The following is a 22,558-nucleotide window of genomic DNA, read 5'->3' on the forward strand; positions in this document are numbered from 1 at the left end:
AAGGTGACAGTGAAAGACAACATAGTTCTGGCCTTCTCAAAGCCTACAGCATCTCATAAATAACCACTCAGCTCGAGGCCGGTGGCCCGCTGGTTGCTATGGAGTCTCCCTGTGTATTTGTTTGGAAAGTACTTGCCGGCTTCAAGAGACTTGGCAATAGTTGCAGTGCTGTCTCATTAATAATGCAGCACTTCATCACGAAAAAAAAGTGAGAAATTCATTTCTCTCATTCCATAGGTAACCAGGTTTTAATTCTGGTATTCAATTTCATTAGAGATCAGGGAAGAGAACACCTTATTCACCAGATCCTACACGAAATTTGTTGTTCCTACACAGACCTCACTGCCCAAGGTGTTTGGAAACCTTATGGCCCCACTGGGTTCCTGTGGCAGAATGGATCCAAGTGCCGGGAACAGAGCTGTGGGCAAACGGAGCAGCGATCTCACTCAGTAAATTCCTTAAAGTGACGTTGAAAACAATGTCTAGTCCTTATTAGCAAAAACTGAAAGACTTTCCCGCTGCCCTGCTCACTGCACCAGCCTAGCACAGTCAGACCAGACACCAACGTGACAGGAGCCCGGTGCGGGCTGAGAACACCGGGGCCCGGCGCTCACACTGCCGGGCTGGGCAGCGGCGCGGACTCGGCCGGACCGCCCCCCTCAGCCGCGGGAGCCGGGACATGACGGCGCTCCAGGGCAGCCGCCCCGAGCCCGCCGTGACCACGGCGAACGCGCGGGGCGAGGGGAGCGCCCGCCGAGCGCGCTCCCAGCTCATCTCAGCCGCGATCGCCTCGCCGCTTCCCGCCCTTCTCCGACCCCGCGCTGCCCCTGAGGCGGGACGGAGACACGGCGACAGTCCCGGGACAGGGACCCGCCGATCCCGCCGCCGCCCCGCACATGGCGCGCACCGCATCCCGCCGGCGGCCGCCTCCCCCGCAGGGCTGCCCGCCCAGACTGCCTGCAGGCCCTCGCCGAGCCCCGCGCCTCTCCTCACCCACCGCACCGCTCGCAGGGTGAGACGCCGGTTCCGCGGGGCGGCCGGCGACGGGGACACGGGGCGGGAGCGCAGCCCGCCCGCCGTCAGCGCCTCCCGCCGCCCATTCGCGGGCAGGCGGCAGGCGGGGGAGCCCCCGGCGCGCGCGCCCGACGCGCCTGCGCGCGGGGCGTTAAATGGGTGCGGAGCGGGCGGCGCGAGGCCCCGGCTACGGCGGCTGAGCGGAGGCGGCGCCGGGCGGAGCGGGAGCGGCGGCGGCGCGCGGGGCTGCGCGGGGCGGCCGGGGCTGGGGGGGGGGACGGCGGTGGCGGCGGCGGCAGCGCCGGCCCGGGGCGTGTGCGGCCCCTCAGTGGGGGCGGGCGGGGGAGAAGTGGGGCCGGCGGCCGGAGCAGGAAACGCCGCGGGCGGCGGTGAGGCCTTGAGCGGAGCGGAGCGGCGCGGGACACCCGCCGGTGAGTGCGGCCGGGCGGGGATCCGCTGAGTCACCTGCCCCGCTGCCGCCGTTCCCCTCCCCGGCTCCGGCGCCTCGGGACGGCGCCTCGGCCGCGCTGCCCCCTCGGCGCGGGGCGAGCGGCGCCCGGCCCCTCAGGGCCCCGCGGGCTGTGTGGGGAGCGGGTCCCGGGGCCGCGCGCCCCGGCCGTGCCCGCAGAGCGATGCCCCGAGTGCCGGAGCTGCCCGGGCGCGGATAGGGCCGGCCGCGCTCCCGGGGCGCCTCGGACCCTTCAGGCAGAGCCGCCCGGCTGGGCCGGGGGAAGGGGCAGGGTTGGGAGGGAACGGGCGCTGCTGGGGAGCGCCGCTCTGCTTTGCTGTGCCCGAGTGCTAAACTGACTCGGGCTGGAGAGAAAATGCACCCTCTAGAAAGGTACGTCTTGAAATCTGACGGGTTGGTTTTGTTTTAATTAGCTCCGCGGTCAAAGGCTTTGAAGTAACTATGGATAAAAGAGGAGGTGCAGCAACAGAAACTGAAAATGGCGATGCTTTCCTAGAGCTGAACAGAATTACAACTAAATACCCACATCGTTACACAAAGGTTAGATCACTTTTGTTTCGTCTCTGAGTTGTCTCGGTCGCAGGAGTAGAGTGGGACGTGGAGGCTCCTGTGAGAGGGAAACAGTGAGGTGAAAGCTGAAAAGCCTTTGCCTGGATTAGGATTTACCAAGTGGTATCAAATGAGCAGCTGGTTAAATGTGATGCAGTTGTGCAATCTTGTCCTCGATATGCTTTTGATTTCCCACCACCTTATTTTAATATCTGAGCTCCCTACAGCATGTGCTCAGAGATTATTGTAGAGTCTGAAGTATGTTGTTCTACCAGCTTTCTCAAGCACTTGGTAGTTCTGTTTTCAGCAGTCTTCTTTTGAGAAGTTGACCAAAAATGTTTTCCTGCAGTAGGTGCCATTTCCTAGGAAGGTGTAGCACATAGATCTTATCAGGACCTCTCATATATTTACTGGATGCCTGTTGTAACCTTAGAATTGCTCATGTTTGATTGCTGGAAGCCTCAACAGTTGTGACTCTAATCAATGCTTAGTGTTCTAACGTTAACACAGGTGCTTATGTTTAACTGTGATGCCTAAATATATGTATGAGAGGAAGAAGAGCCAAATAACTTGCCAATAAAAAAGATTGTTCTAGTACTAAGTGAGCTTGATATGCTGTAGGGTTTAGGATTCAAATTTTGTTTGGGGATTTGGTACCACTGCTGAAAAATGCATTTGGGAAGTGTCTGTAATGGTGGTTGATTTTCCCATGGCTGCAAGCTGTGGGAACAGGTGGTCATTGCTTTGTGAAAAGCTGTTAAGATACTTTGCAGCAAATGGCCTGAAGTGTGGAACAGGAGAGATAGTATATTGTTGCTGACTGTGTTATCTTTCTTGAGGAATTTGGAGCTGTTGGCTTTTTAGTAGGTTGTTTTTTAAAGGAAAAAGAAGTTATCATTGTGGCTATGTTCTGTTGAGATAGCAGAGCTCTAGCTTATTTTAAGTAGACATCAACAATAAACCACGTACATCAGAATTGGCAAAACTTCTTGGGAATAGCACAGCTTTCTAAATCTCTCTAACTTCTGAGAAAAGATGTACCCTTAACTTTTGAGGATGCAAAGTATATTGTTATTCAGACCTAGTTAGTCAGTTAACTGCTAAGTGAAAGAGAGGAGCTGTTTTTAAAGCTCCCCTGCTGAAAAAGTGGTCTCTATTCTCATTCAGTCTTGCCTAAGTCCTCTTCTGTAGTAGCTGAATTCAGCTTCAATTTCTGCTCTACTTTTTAGGGCAGTGGTGGTGGTGGCTGTTGACTGAAAGCAATGCCTCTGTAGCTTCAGTTTTGTTAATTCAGTACCTATGGTTTCTGACCAGGACAAAGCTGCAGAACTAGTGCCAGAGGGTGCCTAGTCCTGTTTATCAGTTGGTTTCCAAGGAGCCTGAATCAAGAAATACCAGAAATCAGTCTGTGTTAAAATACTTCACATCATATGGTTTCCCTACACGTTACAGGTCAAATATTTTAATGTGGTGAGATAATCAACATTGTGGGGCATTTTCCTGTGTTACAGTTTCCTACTAATTAGGGATTGAGGGAACACTGTTTTAGGGTATGTGCTGCTGATAGAAAGAGGAGTGATTTCCTTTAATGGTTTATATTCATTTACTACCACTAGGAAAATATCTGGCTCATTCTCTGAGTAGTTCTAAGCTTTCTGCTTAAAACTGTATGATAACAGCTAAGCACACTTTTCCCTTCAGCCTGCTTAGAATGTATGTGAATTAAACATAAACCCCCCCAGGTGGAAGTGCCAGCATTTATCTCCTCTGTAGGAGAAGTGCTCTACAGTTTAAGCTGTGTCTTGCTGGTTCTTGGGAAGCTGTTCCCCCAAGGGTGCACAGCTAATGACTGAAAGGCAAGAAACAATTCAAATTTTCCTCACTTGAGTGGAAGAATTGTGATAGGATGTGAATGAGAGCCTGGACTCCCTCTCGTGGCCAGCAGAACAACCCGTTCCCAGTGTGCTGATGGACAGGGCTGTTAATACTGTAGTGTCTGCATCAGGCTCTGATAGTGTTACAGCACTGATGTTCCTCACAGATTGAGGTTTATTTTGGGAAGCTGTGGGCAGGGAGGCCAGGCTCCCTTTAATGGTGATGCCTGGGGTGGGATGGGGATGTTAAAGTTTTATCCAGCTACCAAATTGCCACCTAGAGCAAGTGTCCAACTCACATAGTTAATGAACTGATTTTAATAATGTGGGGAAAATGATGTAAGGGTTCTGAAGGATATTGTAGTTTTGGGGGCAAAGGGTAAACAGATTTCTTTCAGTTTGGCTGATGTATGGTGTCTGCTGTTAGGATTTCTTTATTCTTCCAGCTGCTCATTGATCCCTGCACAGTTCTGAATATTTCAGTACAGTTGGGAGTGGGGCAGGTTGAAGAAAGGGGATCTTGGGAGAATGAGTAAATGTAACTAGAAATGTGCAGCAGAGTTAATGCTGATTTAAAGCACTGATGATCACACCATTAATAATGCTTTCTGAATGCAGCAAACTGCAGTGACACTGCACTGGTTGCCAGTTGGGTGACTGCTCAGGGTGTGCAGTGGTAAGCTAAGGGCTGCTCAAAGCTGGTAGAAAGTGGGAAAATAAACTATTCAGCATTTATTCAGTGTTGGGTGGAATGGGTAATTGTATAACACGTATCATAATATCTGGGAGTTGGTGATGGTCAGAAATGGCAAGCTTGTCTAGAATTCACAGATCTACACCAGTAACTGAAATTGTGCTAATGCTTTTGTTACCTGCTGAACTCTATATAGCATTAACCACAGCAATTTTGATTCCTTCTTGAGAACTCAGCTGCTCTGGTGTCCGTGATGCCTGTGTTGTTTTTAGGCTGAAGTGTCCAGGGAAGTGAATACATAAACATTTATGGTGTGAGCAGCCTTGGAGTGTTCACAAGAAACTGAGCCTGGCCTAGTAAGGCTTAGTGCTTTGAATAAGTGTTTGGTCAGTGGCCACTGGTAGAACAACTGAAATATAAACTTGCAGTGCTGTATTTCACAGGATAGGAAACAGCATATTGGGAAACCTGGGCTGTCAAATTAAAACACTAAATTGGACAGGCAGTCTGGAATAGATGGTTTGAGTCACTTAAATCTTGTCTGGGTGTGAATCAAAACTCCTGTCTTGATTTTTGTTTTTTTTTTTTTGTTTTTTTTTTTTCCCTAGGAGGAGCTACTGGATATTAAAGAGCGTCCCTACTCTAAGAAAAGACCTTCTTGTCTTTCTGAAAAATATGACAGGTATTTTCTTGATTATACAAAGGCTATATACATTTCTTTCAAAGCAAAAGTTTAAATTGCAAAAAAACACTTAGCTAAGAAGTGCTCTTATGTTGATGGGAGGTTATATGTGCCACAAAGTTCAGACTGCTACAGAGTCCAGTTTTCAGAAGTACTAATCTGCTAGGAAGGGCTCAGTGCTCTGGCCAAGTATTTTGTTCTTTGAACAGAGATTATTTTCTGCTGGATCTCATAACTTCACACAACACAAGTCTTACAGACTTGCAGGAAAAAGTACCAAGAACATGGATGGGTGTGTAGCACAGACTGGGTCAGGCTGTAACAGGCTGCCTTGCTTAGTGGATTACTCTCCCATGTTGTCACTGTACCTCACTAAAAAATGGAGATGTGTGTTCTTGACTAGTGTTTGTAAGTTTATTAAGGAGCAGTTTCTTTACTATTCAGATGAATTTATTGTGGGAGTGTGAGATTGAGGTAAAATTACCCAAATGCTTAAGAGCAGCACCATATGATCTGCTTGAACTGTTTTGCAGTGTACCAGGCAAGCTTCAACAATAACTAGTCTTTTAAAACCTGATACTGGATATTGTACTTCCTTGCTGTTACAGAAGAGATCCCAATACTATGTGTGAAGTAATAAACCATAGTACAGCAGATTAAAAGTTGGGTATGAAGGATAATTCACTTGTACAGGTTGCTAACCAGTAAGTTCTAGGTTTCCAGCAGCATCATTATGAAGCATTTATTAGGCTACACGATAGTAAACAATGCTGCAATTTTATTTTCCTAGTGATGGTGTCTGGGATCCAGAGAAGTGGCATGCATCTTTATATCCAACTTCAGGGAGAACTTCACCAGTGGAAAGCTTTAAAAAAGATTTGGATTCAGATCGGACCTCTCTTATGCGTAGAATAGTAGGTGAGTGTGTTTGAGCACAAAACTGAGCCTGGGCTGTTGGCAAAACCTTTCTGTTGGGATAACACAAAAGAGACCAAAGTCTCTGAAAAATGTTTGGCTGCACAGGATAAGTGTCAAAGAAATCTTGGTTGTTCCACTAGACCATACTGAGTTTTCTGGTGACTGTTACCTAAGAACAAGCCTGTGCAGCAGTCAGTTACATCCTCCTATTCTTGCCCTGTAATAGTGAATACATGTGTGAAATGCAAGTGCTGGGACAATTTCCCTGCAACTCAAAGCTGAGCACTTAAAGGTCTAATAGTGGGAAAGCAGGTACTTCTAGGAGACCGCAGTAGTTCCTCAACACCCAGCTGTCAATTTTTTGTACTTCGTGTGGTCTCCACTTCCTGTGGATAGCAGCAAGGCTATGGAACAGAGGGGTGCTATACACACAACTCACTTGTCTTTAATACATTAAATTGAGTGCTTTTTGTGCGGTCATTGACTGGCAGATCCAAGAGAGCGAGTGAAAGAAGATGACTTGGATGTAGTGCTGAGTCCCCAGAGGCGGAGCTTTGGGGGCGGCTGCCATGTGACAGCGTCCGTCAGCTCCCGGCGGGCGGGGAGCCCCCTGGAGAAGGACAGCGACGGCGTCCGCGTCATCGGCGGCCGCAGGATCGGCAGCGGCAGGATCATCTCCTCCAGGAACTTCGACAAGGACCATCGGGGCGGGGACTCCAGGGACGCCCGGGACCGCGATCGGGACAGGGACTACAAGGATAAACGCTTCAGGGTTTGTTCCTTCTTTTCCTCACTGTTAAATCGGGGGCTTGGACACCTGGGCACTGAAAGCACCTGGGGCAGGTGAGCTGCATGCAGCAGCTGAGGGTTCTGTGCAAGCAAGCCCTTTAAGGGTGAGCACTTGGTGTTTCAAAACTGGCATTCCTTCAGAGAGCTCACAGGGAGGTATGTAATGCTGTTTATCAGACAAACCCTGCCCGTGGCTGACTTTTACTAGCAAGAGGTTCAAAAGTCTAATAGTTCATTTGTAGTTCTTGACCTGGCAGTTTTCAGCAAGCATAACCTCAGTAAATGGGTGCTTTCCATGCTTTCAGGCTTTTTTTACAAAAAAAAGGAACTGCTAACTATCAGGCTGCAGAACTGAGTTTATGGAAACACTTGCAGATCAATAGCTTTTGGTGCAATGAAGAAGAAATTCAGCTGTGAAGCCTTAAATTTAAAAGCTTACAGAGCATACAGGAGGTTGTATACACATGTAAAAATACCCAGAACTGGTGAGAAAGGTGGAAGTTGGGGAAGACTCTTAGGAAGCAGTATTTTATTAAGGCTAATGTTTTTAACATCTCCCCTTCAGAGGGAATTTGGTGACAGCAAACGTGTCTTTGGGGAGCGAAGAAGGAATGATTCCTACACTGAAGAGGAACCTGAGTGGTTCTCTGCTGGGCCTACAAGTCAGTCTGAAACCATTGAGCTGACAGGCTTTGATGATAAAATTCTGGAGGAAGATCACAAAGGCAGAAAGCGTACGAGGCGACGCACGGCCTCGCTGAAGGAAGGTAAGGACAAATCTCAGGGGAGCTCTGCTTGTCTGCTAGAGGGGCTCATTGCTGGGTGTGCAGGTGCCTGTTACACATCCAGACAAGTGTAGATGAAAACCTTTATCTTAAGTTTGCACAGCTTTTGGTCATCTTGAAGCACAAGATATAAAGTCTGTAATGGTGTTTGTAACCTGAAAGATCAATTAGGTGATAAGTTACCTTTTTTTCTTTTTTCAAAGAGAGGTGAGATTGAGAGGCTGGGAAAAAACCTTGTATGGATGCTGAATGATATCAGAAGTCGATAGGTTATTCTAAAGGTCTTGTTCATTTCTATATCCTGCTGGGTGCTAAAGGCTCTGCTTAAATTAAGCTAATGTTCTGAGGTGCTTGAAATAGTTTTTTTCCTTATGGTAATACTAACATTAGGAACACTGATCTGGGCATACATCTCCCAGTAACATAGCTTTAAACTGAATTAGGAAACTTTGAATTTGTGTGCAGTCATTAGATGATTAAAAAAAATTGGAGTATGGCAAGAGAGATGACTTTTTAAAGCTAGAAATTCTGCAGGTGTGCAACATAACTGAATTGTAATGCAGTTCCAAGCACAGGAGTTGGTAGCCATGTCACAGCTTTTTTGCAGTGCCCTGTGCAAGCTTGCTGAGAAGTCTTTAAAGTGAGAAGTGCCTTGCTCCTGGTGAAGGAAGAGAAGCAGTATTTGTCATATGTTGACTATTAAGAACCCACATCAAGAAGGCAGGAGCTGCCAAAGGATTCTTGGTGGAAAACCAGGAGCAGCTGTTGACTCTCTGCAACAGCTGTATGTGCTTGGTGTGGCATAACAACCCAGGCTGATCAGGATGCAGTTGTTTTGCCCAGTTCAATGGCAGTTCTTAGTTTTTTGAGCTAGATAGTCTTACCAGACTAGCAGCTCTGTGCTAGGAGTTGTAGCAGGAGCCAGTGGGGTGTAACTGATGAGGTGTCAGTTGGGGGCTGGGGTTTTTTTGGGCCTGTGCTTCTAATCCCTGGGCAAGTGCATTGGCTGTCAGGCCCTGTTCCCACAGGAAATAGCCAAATTCAGTGATTCAGCAGTCACTTGGTTTTCTTTTTAAGGCATAGAATGCAATGGCGGAGTGGCAGAAGAGGATGAAGTGCAAGCTGTCCTTGCCAATGAAACTCCAGCAGATCAAGAAGTTCCTAGAGAAGCTGTTTTACAAGAACCTGCTCCAGGAGAGTTTGACTTCAATGAGTTCTTTAACTTGGATAAAAGTGTTCCTGGCCTGGCTTCCGTGAGTTTTCTGGGGCTTAAGACTGGGTGAATTAATGAGAGTCATTTTTGCTGCAGCTGCATTCTGTGAAAGCTAAAACTTCTTGCTTTGTGGAAGTTCCTTTATGAAATGTGTAAGTTTAAGATGAATTTGCAGAGATTTAGCTTTGGAGTGTTAGGATGTTTCTGCCAAGGTGTTATCCCTGGGACTGGCTCCAAAGTAAGTGTTTGAGGCAGACTAGCTGACCATTTTTCCTTTCTTTTGGTCATTACTTGAAGGCTCAAAATTGACATTATGAATGGATCTTTAGAATTATTAAGGATATGTTCAGAAAAGATTCATTGTACAAATTTAGCCTAGCTGAAGACAGCTTTTTCTGTCTTAGTCTGGGAAATGCAGCAAGCAGATCTCCTGTGCAGAGTTCCTGACAGGCAGTGAGTCTGGAGACACTAGTGCCTGAAAGGATGTATGTCTGAAAGGGTTTGAATCTTTATTACTTAAATCTTTAAGAGGTTAATTAATTTTTTACCGGTATTACTCCTGTGTTGGATAAACACAGCCTACCAGTTCAGTCAAAAGTCAAAAATTGGGTTCTGACTGCAAACAAACAGACCTGACATGGTTTAGAAATGTTGAGGTTTTAGAACAAATGGACTTCTGACCTAATCTTTAATGTGGACAAACTGCTTGCATTAGAAAAGAGTCATTATATGGTGCCAGTGATTTGGCAAATAGATGGAGGGGAATTCATTCTCCCTATGGAAGTTGTAAATGGTTTCTTTAGGCTTGATAATCTGATTTTCAGCATACGTGCAAGGTGGTGACTCCTTTTAAAGCAGGAATTTCCCAAGTGAAAAAAACTGCTGATGAAGCAGTTGGGCAGATGTTCTAACTTGTTATAAATGGGAGTTTCTTTGTACTGGTGAGATGTCTGTGGCAAGTGTTATCATAGGTTTGTACATTTCTTGTACAATATGTTAGAGTCAAGCAATCAAAACCAAATGGAGTAATACTTTTTTTTTCTCTATTGTAAATAGTGTTGAGTGCTCCTTGTTTCAGAAAAAAACGAATTTCTCTGAGAGGAAGAAGCTGCTCTTCCTTTTGTCTAAAAGAAAACATGGTGCCTGAAACTGCATCTGTGCCTATTGAGCCATGCTTTTACTGGGTACTGTCTTGCAGGATAGGAGAAGTTTTAGTTTGAGTTATATTTTATAATGCACTGGTTTTTAAGTACTTGGGGTTCTTTTGTCACTTCCACTTTAAAATGGTGTACTTAATGGCCTTTGGTTAAAGCCCTGACTGCTTTTCCAGTTACAGTTTTACTGTGAGTAAATATTTGGTGTCAGGTAGGGATGTATGCTGGGTTATGTTAACTGCAGGAAAAAAGCACATCAAAGCTTTGAAACTCTGGGAGCAGCATCGAGTTGTCTAGCAGAAGAATCTTGCTTGCACAGTAAAGCTTCTCAGAAATGTTGCTGATCTTGCTTATGTTAAGATTTTTTCTTTTTTCCCTCCCTTAGATGATAGAGGATGTGCTGGGGGAAGGCTCAGTGTCTGCCAGCAGGTTCAGCAGGTGGTTTTCTAATCCCAGTCGTTCTGGAAGTCGGTCAAGCAGCTTGAGATCTACCCCTCATGAGGAGCTGGAGAGGCTGGCAGGTAAGGCTGCAGGACAAGGCAGGGTCAGGGAGCCTCCTTCCACATTCTTTCTTACTCATTCAATAAGAAGATGGCAGATAAGGCTTTAGGACAGTGAATTCTCCCGCAGTTTAAGCACTTGGCATTCTTTTGGAAGCTCTTAGAGTAAGCAGCTGTAAATTCTTTGTTAATAAATGTTCTTGTCAGTGCTTCCTGATGACTCTCCAGCTGATCTTGGGCAAGGGGTGTGAGGCATAACTTTGCAGTGACTTGCTGAGGTTGGTTGCCAGTGTATGTTCATCTTGAGCCATTGGGTTGGTGAACTGATGTCGCAGTGCTCCTGGTTTTGCTGTTGCAGGTCTAGAGCAAGCCATTCTCTCCCCTGGCCAGAACTCTGGAAACTACTTTGCTCCCATTCCATTGGAAGACCACTCTGAAAACAAAGTGGACATCCTAGAAATGCTACAGAAAGCCAAAGTGGACTTAAAACCTCTTCTCTCAAGTCTTTCAGCCAACAAGGAAAAGCTTAGAGAGAGCAGTAAGTGCCTCTTCAGCTATTGTCGAGTTCTTGTGATGCAGTATCCCCCAGCAAGAGGCTTGGTGTTCTGGAAACCTCAACTGCCCAAATCCAGGAGTAGGCAGTGTAACAGATTTACTTACAGCACTGAAAACTCAGTATTCAGCAGCTCTCAGTTGTGTCAATATCATCACTGGCTCTTTTCATCCTAATCACAGGATGACATCACTTTATCAGACTGTTTTAGTGGCCAGAAACAACTATAAGATGATGCAAGTCTTGATCTGAGTTTCCAGCTTTGTGTGTGGCATTTGCAGTTTTTCATAGTGGTGACTGGTAATGTCAGCTCTGAAACTGTGGCATTGAAACTCTGGCTTTACCAAAAACTGGCAGTGTCAGTCATCCTTGGCAGTGTCTGTGATGGAGCACATTGATCCATTAAGTGTCAGAAGTTGTACAGTGCCTTGAGAATGGGAATTTGTTTGGTTTTGTTTTTTCAAGGGTGCCTCCAGTGTAGGGATTTGCATGTCTGGGCCCATAGCATGCATGGAGTGTACAAAATGCATGTGTTCTGTGAAATCTTGAGGTCTAATTCCAAATTGGTTTCTCTTTGGCAAGCAGCATGTAGTGCCATGTAAACTGGACTGAAGAAAAAGTGATTAGTGTGAGGTAGCTAGGAAGGAAAGCATCTGAGCACTGCAAATGTTCTTAAACATCCAGTCTGGAGTAGGTAGTGTTGGCTAACATGTGGAGAGCTTCCTTAATTTCACTTTAAAAAGACTTGTAGTTCTATTTCTGTTCTGCTTAGTCTGACTTTCCTACTAAAAACTTTTTCAACTTTGATCCTCACAAACCACGGATGAAGGAAGAAAAATCTGTCAGGAAGTTTCCATTTACTCAAAAGTACCTGATGTGGGCCTCTGCATTCCCACAAAATGCTGTACAGCTCTTCAAGTGTTGTGGAGTTTTCAGATCAATTCCTCTCCACCAACATCATGTTTGCTCATGTTCTGTGCTGCATGTCTGCATCATTGTTTCTTTTCTCCACCTCCTTGCCCGAATGTCCAGTAAATCTTGTTTCTTTGGTCCAATATCTGCAACCCATGGCATGTTTCTGTCTTTTCTTCCTTTTCTTTTAAGGTATCATGCCTTGTGATGTGTGTCAGCTGGTCCATAAAGCATGTTTAGCCTTGATGTCAGGCACCAGTAGGTGTTTATATATGTGTAGATATATGCATGTACAGAAAAAAGTGCTGCTAAGAGCCCTGTACCTTGTGCTGGTTATGCCAGTGAAATCTTTCTGTAAGAGGCTTTAATTTCTGAGTAAAAAAATCTACTTCAAACTTTATACACACTGAGCTTAAGTGTGTAGCTGAGTCTCTAAAGTGTCTAGATTTTCCAGGTATGTATTCTTTCTGCTTATGAGAGCTTCAGAAATTTGGCATGGCTTGCACTGTGGCTGTAAAACCATCTGGAATCCTGGAGTATAAGATAAATGAAACTTTCCTAATTGAGAAAAGAAACCAACTCAATTGTCACATTAATATTCTCTGTTAAATGCAGGCAAAGTTGTAAAATGTAGTAACAACATTTCTTGCAGGATAAATGAAAGAGCAAGGATTTACTAGCTGAAGCCTAAACAGGTTGTTATGGAGTCTTATGTGGCAGTTGTTCGTGTCAGTTCTCTGAATATTGATGTATTACAATGTCAGTCTAAACCCAGATCAGTCATGATTTGGCAGTTAGCATCAGTATCAAAAAATAAGTTTTTGGCTGTTCCTAGTTTTCAAACAACTTCTATTCAACACCTGCACAAGAATTATTGGCTCATTTGAGACCAGAACTGTGGTTTACCAGTATTTCTCCTGTATTTCTCAGCACATTCAGGGGTTGTACTCTCAGTGGAGGAAGTCGAAGCTGGGCTAAAAGGTCTGAAAGTGGATCAGGAGGGGAAAATTGCCACTCCCTTTATGGCTGAGCAGATGGAAGAAGCCCTGAACGTCAGTGGCTCCAGGCAGATGAAGAAGGATGGGGACATGACAGCGTTTAACAAACTGGTCAGCAGCATGAAGGCAAGCGGGACTCTGCCTTCCCAGCCCAAAGTCAATGTAAGTGCAGCCAGTGCCTCTGGTGACCTGGGGGGGTAACAGCTAACCCTCACCTGAATGTTTACCAGATGCTTTTAGTGACCTTTGTTTAGTAGATGCTAACCCTCACCTGAATGTTTACCAGATGCTTTTAGTGACCTTTGTTTAGTAGAGGTATGGCAGTGAACAGTCTGTTCTTTTGCACTTGACTTTTAACAGCACTTGGATGCCACAGATACATTCTATGAAAAATCCTTTCCTTGGGATTTTTTCTCCTGAGAAGCTGAGAGGCCTCAGGAACAAAATGTAAACAATGATTATCTGCTGCTGTGGAATGCAACAGGTGCATCTGTGATTGGTCTCATGTGGTTGTTTGTAATTAATGGCCAATCACAGTCAGCTGGCTTGGACTCTCTGTCCAACACACAAGCTTTTGTTATCATTTCCATTCCTATTCTATTCTTAGCTAGCCTTCTCATTAAATACTTTCTTCTAATCTTTTAGTATAGTTTTAATAAATATATATCATAAAATAATAAATCAAGCCTTCTGCTGAAACATGGAGTCAGATCCTCATCTCTTCCCTCATCCTAAGACCCCTGCAAATACCACCACACATGTACTAAGATGAAACTGAAGTGTGAATACTTGTTAGCTGGAAGATTAATATTAAACAACAGATGACAGTAAGGTTTAAACTGCAAGGAATTGTAGGATGAAATTTCATCCTGCCACTAACTGCCTAAGCAGTGTGCTTGTCCCAGAAGCTGTCAGTAAATATTTCTGGCACCAGAAGATACTTCTAACAACCGAGTAGGTCTAAAGCATGTGGTTTTCCTGCCAAACTATGCCCAAGGACTTTTAGACCCATCCCACTTAACTAAAGGATAGTGAAGAATGTGAATTTGCCCTGTGAAGAATTTGCAGATTGATCTCAGACTTAAATCAATGCTTTGCCTCTGGGTGTCTCTTTACATTAATGTGCAGTTTTGATGCACAGAAAAATATCTTAATTTCTTTAACATGCAAACACTTTTTAGTTTGTACATATTTTCAGTTAACCAATGGCTCAGTAGTCCATCTCTGGTTTACACAATTACATAAATTCATATATTTGATCCAAACTTGAACAAGGCACAGTGAAATACTTGTATGCAGTCTAGTACAGGCATTTTTCTTAGGGGAAATCTGTAGCCAGCTCAGCCCTTAACTTTGCTGAAATTTTATTTGGCTGTTGCATAAAGTACTGTTCAACACAACAGATTAAATTATTTCTGTCACTGAAACAAATGTAGATAGTCTCTTAATGAGCTTGGTTGTATTTATGTCTAATTTAGTGTTTTCATTTTCTTAGCAGAGCCTTGAAAGCCACTTAATGTCACCTCCAGAGATATCAGGCCAGCCTCTGTCAAAGAATATTCTGCAGGTATTCTTACTGGGGGGAGGGAAGTACTTAAAAGCATATCCCCAATGGGAAAACAAAAATTATTTGAAAATAAGGCATTTAAGGCTTTATGGCATCAACAGTCAGACAAGATACTGGCAGTGTCAGTCATCCTTAACAGTGTCTCTGATGGATCACATTGATCCATTCAGTGTGTCCTTTCTTTATAATATCAGACAAGATACTATAAAAAAAGAGCCAGGGACTAGATCAGTTTACCTAAAAATTTGTCTTGTCATGTTACTTCCTGTAATTACAGCTTGAAAATGAAAAGCTTGCTGAGTGCCTAATTCTGGGCAAAGCAGGATTGGTGTATCTGGTTGCACAGGTCCCCTTGTCTCCAAGTTGCTATAAATAGGGCAGGCTGTGGTGTAGTAAAATGAGCTGGTTTGTGTAAATTTGTCCTATTTTGAATGTTCTTTCTTTAATTATTCTTAGGAGCTTCTTGGTCCACCCATTACCAGACCTGCTTCATCGAATGTGTTGAGTGGGCTGATGGGTGGTTTGGAGCCTGCAGCCTCCCTGCTGGCACAGAGAGCCCCCTCTCCCCCCATCCCTCCTGTGTTCCCTGCTCGAGCTGCTTCTGCAGATTACCTGCGCCACAGAATATCTTCCCCCATTGGTGAGGCTGCCTGCAAAGGGGGCTTTTATTGCCTGAGGGTTTTTTAAGACTGCTTTTTAGAATTAGAAAAACTTCCTGGCACTTGGTGGGCAACTAGGGCAGTGTCTGCCTTTTGAGTGCTAAGTGCCTTTTCACTTACTAGTCTCTAATGTTAAATTCATCACCCAGAGCTCACAGTGAGTTCTGGTGAGGAATAATGTGCTCAGCTACTGTGTAAAAATTAATTCCAAGGAGTACTTGGCCATTTGTACTACAAAACACTACCAGGAGCCCCTTTGTAGCTCTCCAGCTCTGTGACAAGGAAGAGATGTAGCTCTAGGTAGATTTAAGGGGTGAGCTGAGAGTCTTCTCAAGGAATCCTTAATTCATGTAGCATTATTTTACTTTGGGATATGTATTCTTTGTATTGAAAGGAACTGTTAGTGCTTTTAAAAACAACTGTTCTGTATTCTTTAGGTTTTGGACAAGGTTCTCAGCAGTTGCTTGGTGATCCATTTCCAGGTGTAAGGAAGCCCATGAGCCCAGTTGCTGCACAGGTTAGATGACCTGCTTTTTGTTTAATGTATTTGCATGTCTTTGTCTTCTGTGGTCTAGAGCTAACATGTGTAGAAATATGTAGTTGTTGCACCCAGATGTTTGTGCTTTAAGTTTTCTCTGAGTGTGAGGATACAAGTCTAATTTAGTACAGTCTCCAAACCTCATTGCAATTTGGCCCATCTTAGAGTATCTGAAGTACAAAATTTTTTGAAACATCTATTGCCTGTTAATAAACCAGACTGTTGGTGAGCAGATGTTGGTGAAGACATTAGTAGCTATAGCAATCAGTCTTCAATACATTTTTTAAAAACCCAGCCAAATACAGGCTTTGACTTGTGTGCTTTTTCTCCAACTGTACCTCAGATGAGTCCCCTGGAGATCCAGCAAGCTGCATTAGAGGGACTGGCACTCCCACATGACTTGGCCATACATGCAGCAAATTTCTACCAGCATGGCTTTGGTAAACCACAAATGGACAAAAGCAGAGATGGCTACAGAAACAGGTGAGGACCTGACTGCAAAATGTAGGGGATATGCTGTTAACTGATTTTTAATGTGAGTATTGTCTTTCAGTAGATATTAGCACTAGTCACTCAGGATTGCATTGGTTCTTGGCAGTGCTGCCTTTGGTTCTGTGCCAAGAGCAGAGCTGCTTCTGACTCCCTGTCCCTTCACAGGCAGCAGAGAATGACCAAATCCCCTGCACCAGGACACAGAGGGAGTGCATCTTCTCCAGCCCCTGCAGCATCCATTACAAGCATGGTCAGTACCTGATGTTCAGTGGTTGTAGGAGAACTGTCACAGAGTCTGCAGTTACCAGAGTTCAGCAGTGGTCATTGATGGGGGAAAGGGAGGCCATCCAGTTAATCACATTCATGTTGTATCGGTGACCATGTGACACAGGAATGATTTTTCCTTCATGCTTAACTGAATGTCTTTACCTTGGAAAAGAGCCTTTTCTGACCACTGTCTTACCTAAAACTGAAGAAATACTATTAATGTTACCTTGACCTCATGTTCTGAAGCCAAATGAAGGTGGTTATGAAAAACCAAGCAATCATATTTTGGTGCTTAAATTTTAAGACAGGTGCTGAAAGCCATGAGATGCTTTAGAGAACACTGGTGTTTGGGTGTGAAGTGTTTGACCTAAGTGTCTGTGGGTTGAAGTAATGCCTAGGAGCTTCAGGGTCACTTTGAAGATTAGTGAAATCTCAAAGCCAAGCTGTTGCCTCTCTACCTTCAGCATTATGTAGAATGCAATTTTCATCTAAATTTTCCAGTTAATCAGTCAAGTACTTGCAGCTCCATCACCTGCCAAATGAAACAAATAATAAAGGTTTATATTCCAAATGAGTGACTTCCACAGGTGCTATGGAACTCTGAATGTGGGGAACCCAAATGAGGCAATAATTCTCTGCAGAACATCAGCCCTGAGCTCATGCAGATGAAGCAGCTCTATAGGAATTCCTATGGAATTGCTCTTCTGAACTAATAGCAAAGAGGAAACAGCTGTAACTTACACTACAGCTCAGCTATTTTACTTCAAGCCTGTTAAAATACATTTAACTGAGAACAGCTGCAGGTTTTGATATTGGACTTGCAAAAGAGCTAAAGAGAAATGCTTAATCTATAGAATAAAGCTATGAAATGAGGTGAAGTAAAATCATGGGCACGCAGCAGCTGATTCAAAAGGGCTTTAAATGGAAAGGATGTGCTAGAATTGGTGTCCTCCCACAGCTGAGATGTTGTGGCCTGGATAATGAGCCCTGGGTGAGGTGAGTTTCTCACTGTGTCCTCTGCAGCTGTCTCCTTCCTTCACACCTACCTCGGTGATTCGCAAGATGTACGAGAGCAAAGAGAAAAGCAAAGAGGATCCAGTTTCTGGGAAAATGAAAATCAGTGATGTTAAAGATGAAAATCAGAGACCAAATGAAGGTATTGTAATGGCTTTAAAATACCACAGGCAAAAGGGATTTGGAATACACTCAGATTGTCTCGGCACATAATGCATCCAGGCTACCTTTAGACATTCCTTAGCTGTGGAGATGAGGAGGGAGCCTATGGGAGGAGGGGCCAGAGCTATGGAGGGGATGCTCTTCCAGGGCTTAATCTCTATTTCCTATCAATTTCTGAGCAACACTAAGAGGGCTGAACCATAATTGTTTGCAACTTTTCTTGATGAACAAGCACAGTGACAATAATGCTTCCATAGCTCTCTACGCCAATAATTGAAAACTTAGTTGTCTTGAGACAACTGGACAGTCAAAGCTGAGACCAGTTAAACTCTTAAGTGTAGCAGATCAGGGAAGCATTTTGTCACCCAAGCTGATGTAAGAGGCTGTTAAAAGGAAATGCTCAACACCAGTTGCCTGACCCAGTCAGACTCACGTGGCCAATGGCTGTGGCATTGTGCTTCAGCACTGGTAGCTGCAGAGGCAACTTGCAGTTCATGGTAGCAGTCCAACTGAAATATCTCCACTGCAGTACTTAATGCCAGGGTATTTCAGGCCTTCTCTAACTCTTCTGGATGATCTGTGGAAGTTGCTTCTGGAGGTGCCTTAGTTCCAAATCTTGCTAAGCAGATATCAGATATAGAAGGCTGCTGTTAACCCCCAAGCGCAGCTAAACTGAAAAACCACCTTTGGCCAGACTTCTGGCACAACTCCAACTTATAATCTTGTCTAGGGAGGATCTCTTGTACCTCCTGTCACCTTTGGCACTGACTCATCTGTGCTGCCAGTTCAAAATTCCTAAGAAGGAAAAATAAGAATTAAAAATTGAGTTACTGTTGATTCTAAACTGATTTAAGTTTCCTGTGCAGGGATTCCTGTGGAACAAATTCCTTCTCAGTACTCTTTTTGAAATAATTTGGCCAGAAGCATCCAGAAAAAAGATGCTTGCTATTAAATATATATGACTACAGTTCAGCTAGTTCTGGAACCTATCAAATCCAATCATTAAGCTTTAATTTTCATTAGGTGCAATTTCTAGCCATGGACTGTAATAGCTGTATTCAATTCTAGCTACAGATAACCTACTGTCTAGTTCTGTGGAGAATGCAGATCAAGGAACTTTGCCCACCTTAGGTACCAAACTACCTGCACTGCAACGCTCTGCATGTTCCACACCTCTTACCCAAGCAAATCGTTGCACCAAAGAGCAAGACTACAGGCCCAAATCAGCTGGTAGGAAGACTCCTACAATGGCCTCCCCAGTACCAGGAGGCCCTTTCCTTCGTCCTGTTCATCAAGTACCCCTTGTTCCCCATGTACCACTTGTACGACCTGCTCATCAACTGCACCCAGGATTGGTCCAGAGAATGATGGCACAGGGGGTCCATCCACAGCATCTTCCTCTGCTGCAAGCAGGTAATCCATACTTTTTTTCCTGTTCATGCATGTTCTCTTTGAGACTGTGTTAGGAGCAGCACAAACTGATACTACTGGTAGTCCTTATTATATCAGAACTTACCTTTAAAATTGGACAATAAATTCCAACCCATCTAAATACATATGTTTTGTTTTGCATGAAGTTCCTTATGCTTATCAGGTAAGAAGTTTTTCTTGCTCATGTTCCACAGGTATGCTTCCTCCTGGAGTGGACCTGTCTCACTTACAGGGAATATCTGCTCCCATCCTTGGCCAGCCTTTTTATCCATTACCAACAGCAAGCCATCACATCCTCAATCCACGCTCGGGGACACCTCTGCAGCTCGCCATGATGCAACAGCAGCTACAACGATCAGGTAGGCTTGAACAGACAGCAGGAGTGAGTTCTAGAAGGCTCCTTTCTGGGGTGTTGAGTGCACTGTGCTAGCAGGAAGCTACTTTAATTTAGTTATTCATGGAGCTACTTTAATTTAGTTATTCATGGAGCTACTTTAATTTAGTTATTCGCGATCACTAACCTTGTGTGGGTCTCAGGTGGTTTGGGCCAATGCAAGCTGTTATGCCAGAACAAAGTCCAAGTGAAGTGTTTGGTTTCAGAACATGTGTTGATACTGACAGATCTGACTCTTGCAGCATGTGTGCAGGCTTTCAGCCTTCTGGGGCCACGGGCCATCCACCTTCTCCAGGGAAATGCTATTTGATCCTGGTCTTCCCTTCAAACCCGTCTGTGTCCGGAACTGGCAGTGTCAGGCCATTTATGGGAGTACTAATGAAAATAAACCCGTGGTACCTGGACTTCTGGGGCTCATAGAATGAATAAAAGGCACATTCAGCTCACATGCCTTATCAGGTGATAGCTCGAGGGCAAATCTGTGCTGGGTATTACTGCACCTCTAATACTTTACATTTCACAGGCTCTGGAGCACAGGGATCACCTGCTGGTGCACAAACAACCCCTCAGAATGTGCTGCCTCGGACTGGATTATCTCACGGGCACACACAGCTCGACCATCGCCCCAGCCAGAGGAGTGGCTCTCCCATTGGCCTTGCAAAGTGGTTTGGTTCAGATGTGTTGCAGCAGCCTCTTCCATCCATGCCATCCAAAGTCATCAGTGTGGATGAACTGGAATTCCGGCAGTGAAGTGACCACTGGGTGGAACACTTGCGATTCTTTAGACTGGATGAGAATGTCCATAGTCAGGACTTCACCTCTCTTTGGTTTTTTGGGGCTTTTATTTTTAGCACTCCTGTGCAGAATTTCCTTTTGAGAGACTAAAGCACATGGCACCTGTCCTGGTCTCATGTCTGCATCAAGACTAAAGGATCCATTATGGCTTGGATAGTGAAGCCTGAAGAAATTTAGATGCAAGACAAAGCCAGTTTAATCCTGGAAGTGTCTATTTTTTTTGTTTGTTTGTTTTTGTAAGATATGTGAATGAAGTGCTGATATTCTCTAGTGTAGAGGTAGCAGCTATGGATTCCTTCTGCAGAAAACTACATGTATAGACCCTTCTGTACAGACTTGTGTATAAACAATCTTTTGTACATACACACCTAGAATAGCCTTTTTGAATCTATACAGCTGTACATAAGAGTAGCTGATAACAGTTGAGCTTTAGTTGTGCCTATGGTTTGGACCTTTCTCCATTGTACGTGTGGGACTTTCTTTAAGATTAAAGTTGCATATCCTAAGTGTGAGTGAACAGGATGAAGTTGCTTTGCCTTTTCTTGCTGCTCATCTCCTCTAGGTCTCTCTCTCACATTTTTCTGTCACGTACTGTGCACTCAGTGTAGCTAAAGTGTCAAAGTAAAAGCCCACATCTTGCTGTCTGTGTAACAAAGGTCTGATTCCCTGTGACTCTTGCCACCAAATGAGAGAATTGTTAAGTCTTCAAAAGCCTTGAGGATGGGACCTGGTGCAGTCATGATAAAGCCAGATCTTCAGTCTGTAGGTACCTACTGGTTGTTGCTCTTTCAAGAGGGCTGGTGCTGGTCCTTATTTAGCTGCAGTATTTTCCTTGTTTTAATCTTTCAAGCCTGTTACTAAAGGTCATCAAAATGGAGCCTTGGAATCCTCACCCTTCAACTCCTCAGTCACAGCTGTGGATATTCTGTACTGCCTTCAGTGCTGTTCATAGAAGGGAGTCCCAAGAACTGTCCTCAATCTAGTGTGCATCTGGTGATGCCATTACTGTGAAACTTGCCTTGGAGTCTTGTTCTGTGGCTTGAAAGGGGGAGGATGGGGTAGTTTTGTGATCTTACTGTGTATATTTGGTTTTAAAATACTATGTTCCTTTTAAGCCTGTTTCACTTCCCTGAACAGTTGAGTGTTCTCTTCCATCCTTGTGCATGGTTCCTCACTTCACTCCCTCACTTGTGTTGAGTCTAGTACTGCTGTCATGTCCTACCTAGCTTAGGCCATTGTGCTCTTTTAAGAGGTGAAAGTAAAACCAGAACTCTCACAGACTTGCTCTTTCTTTGGTCTCACTGAAAGCAAAACCAGCAGGAGGAAAAAAAAAAATCACTTGTCTGTATTTTATAAGCCTTGGCAGTGTGCTGTGGTGGGTTTGTTTCAGTCCAGCAGAGACAGTGTTGTATGAAATAGCAAGCTGCAATCTCCAACCTGGAAGCTGTTGGAGGTCACCCATTCTTCCAGTGGTTGTTCCCAAAACAATCCCTGTAAAACATGCAATCACCAGCTCGTCCTTGTAAGATTGTTTTCATACTTTTTTAACTTGACACTTTCCCAGTAACATTCTGTAAATAAAGTTGATTCTACCAGCTCTCTGTATCAATTGCTCTTGTACTAAATTATGTCAGAATATTGATGAATTTTTAGCACTGTTCCTGTGGGTAAGATGGAACCAGGCTTTGAGTTGAGATGCAGAAAACTTCAATTAGTGCAGAGGTGGGGAGGATCAGTCTGCTTTGACAAGAGTGACTGGCCTCACTGATGATCCAGGATGGAATTGCATTTCAATGTCACAGCTAAGTGTGAGGAATGAGGCTCAGTGTATTAGAAGTTTTAAAACTTACCAGCTCTAAAAATGTGTGTCAGGAAACAGCAGTGAAACCCAATCTGAGCACCAGCCTCATCTTCTGCCCCTTCCACTGAGGCTCATAAGCCAAGCACCCAGCAGCAGTTCAGCTCATTTCTGCAGGGATTGAGAAAAAGTACAGGTGCAAATGCTGGGAGGAGAAGCAAGGCTTGGATGTTTCCTTACCAGGCTGCAGAGCAGCCACTGTTCCAAGGATTTAGTGCTTGAGTGGGTGTCTCTAATCACTTGGGCTTCTTTAATGTATAACAACATGAGGGGGAGT

At 44.6% G+C, this 22,558-nt stretch overlaps 1 protein-coding gene across 5 annotated transcripts; it reads left to right on the forward strand.

Moving 5' to 3' along the window:
- Positions 1–1,321: 1,321 nt before the first annotated feature.
- EIF4ENIF1 (eukaryotic translation initiation factor 4E nuclear import factor 1) lies at positions 1,322–22,020 on the forward strand. Of its 5 annotated transcripts, none has more exons than XM_058816453.1 (19): positions 1,322–1,445; positions 1,897–2,023; positions 5,209–5,282; positions 6,073–6,200; positions 6,692–6,972; positions 7,555–7,756; positions 8,852–9,027; positions 10,527–10,662; positions 11,000–11,179; positions 13,037–13,266; positions 14,600–14,671; positions 15,128–15,311; positions 15,768–15,847; positions 16,212–16,351; positions 16,526–16,610; positions 17,651–17,783; positions 18,872–19,216; positions 19,429–19,593; positions 20,152–22,020. In XM_058816453.1, the coding sequence occupies exons 2-19, from the start codon at positions 1,925–1,927 to the stop codon at positions 20,376–20,378; spliced, it is 2,937 nt and encodes a 978-aa protein (XP_058672436.1). In that variant the 5' UTR covers positions 1,322–1,445; positions 1,897–1,924; the 3' UTR covers positions 20,379–22,020. The 5 variants fall into 5 exon arrangements, with proteins under 5 accessions (XP_058672436.1, XP_058672438.1, XP_058672440.1 ...); XM_058816455.1 differs by having other exon boundaries at positions 18,935–19,216; XM_058816457.1 differs by having other exon boundaries at positions 19,154–19,216.
- The last annotated feature ends 538 nt before the right edge of the window (positions 22,021–22,558 follow it).

The sequence above is a fragment of the Ammospiza caudacuta genome, chromosome 18 (genome assembly GCF_027887145.1).
Source record: "Ammospiza caudacuta isolate bAmmCau1 chromosome 18, bAmmCau1.pri, whole genome shotgun sequence".
Lineage (NCBI taxonomy): Eukaryota > Metazoa > Chordata > Aves > Passeriformes > Passerellidae > Ammospiza > Ammospiza caudacuta.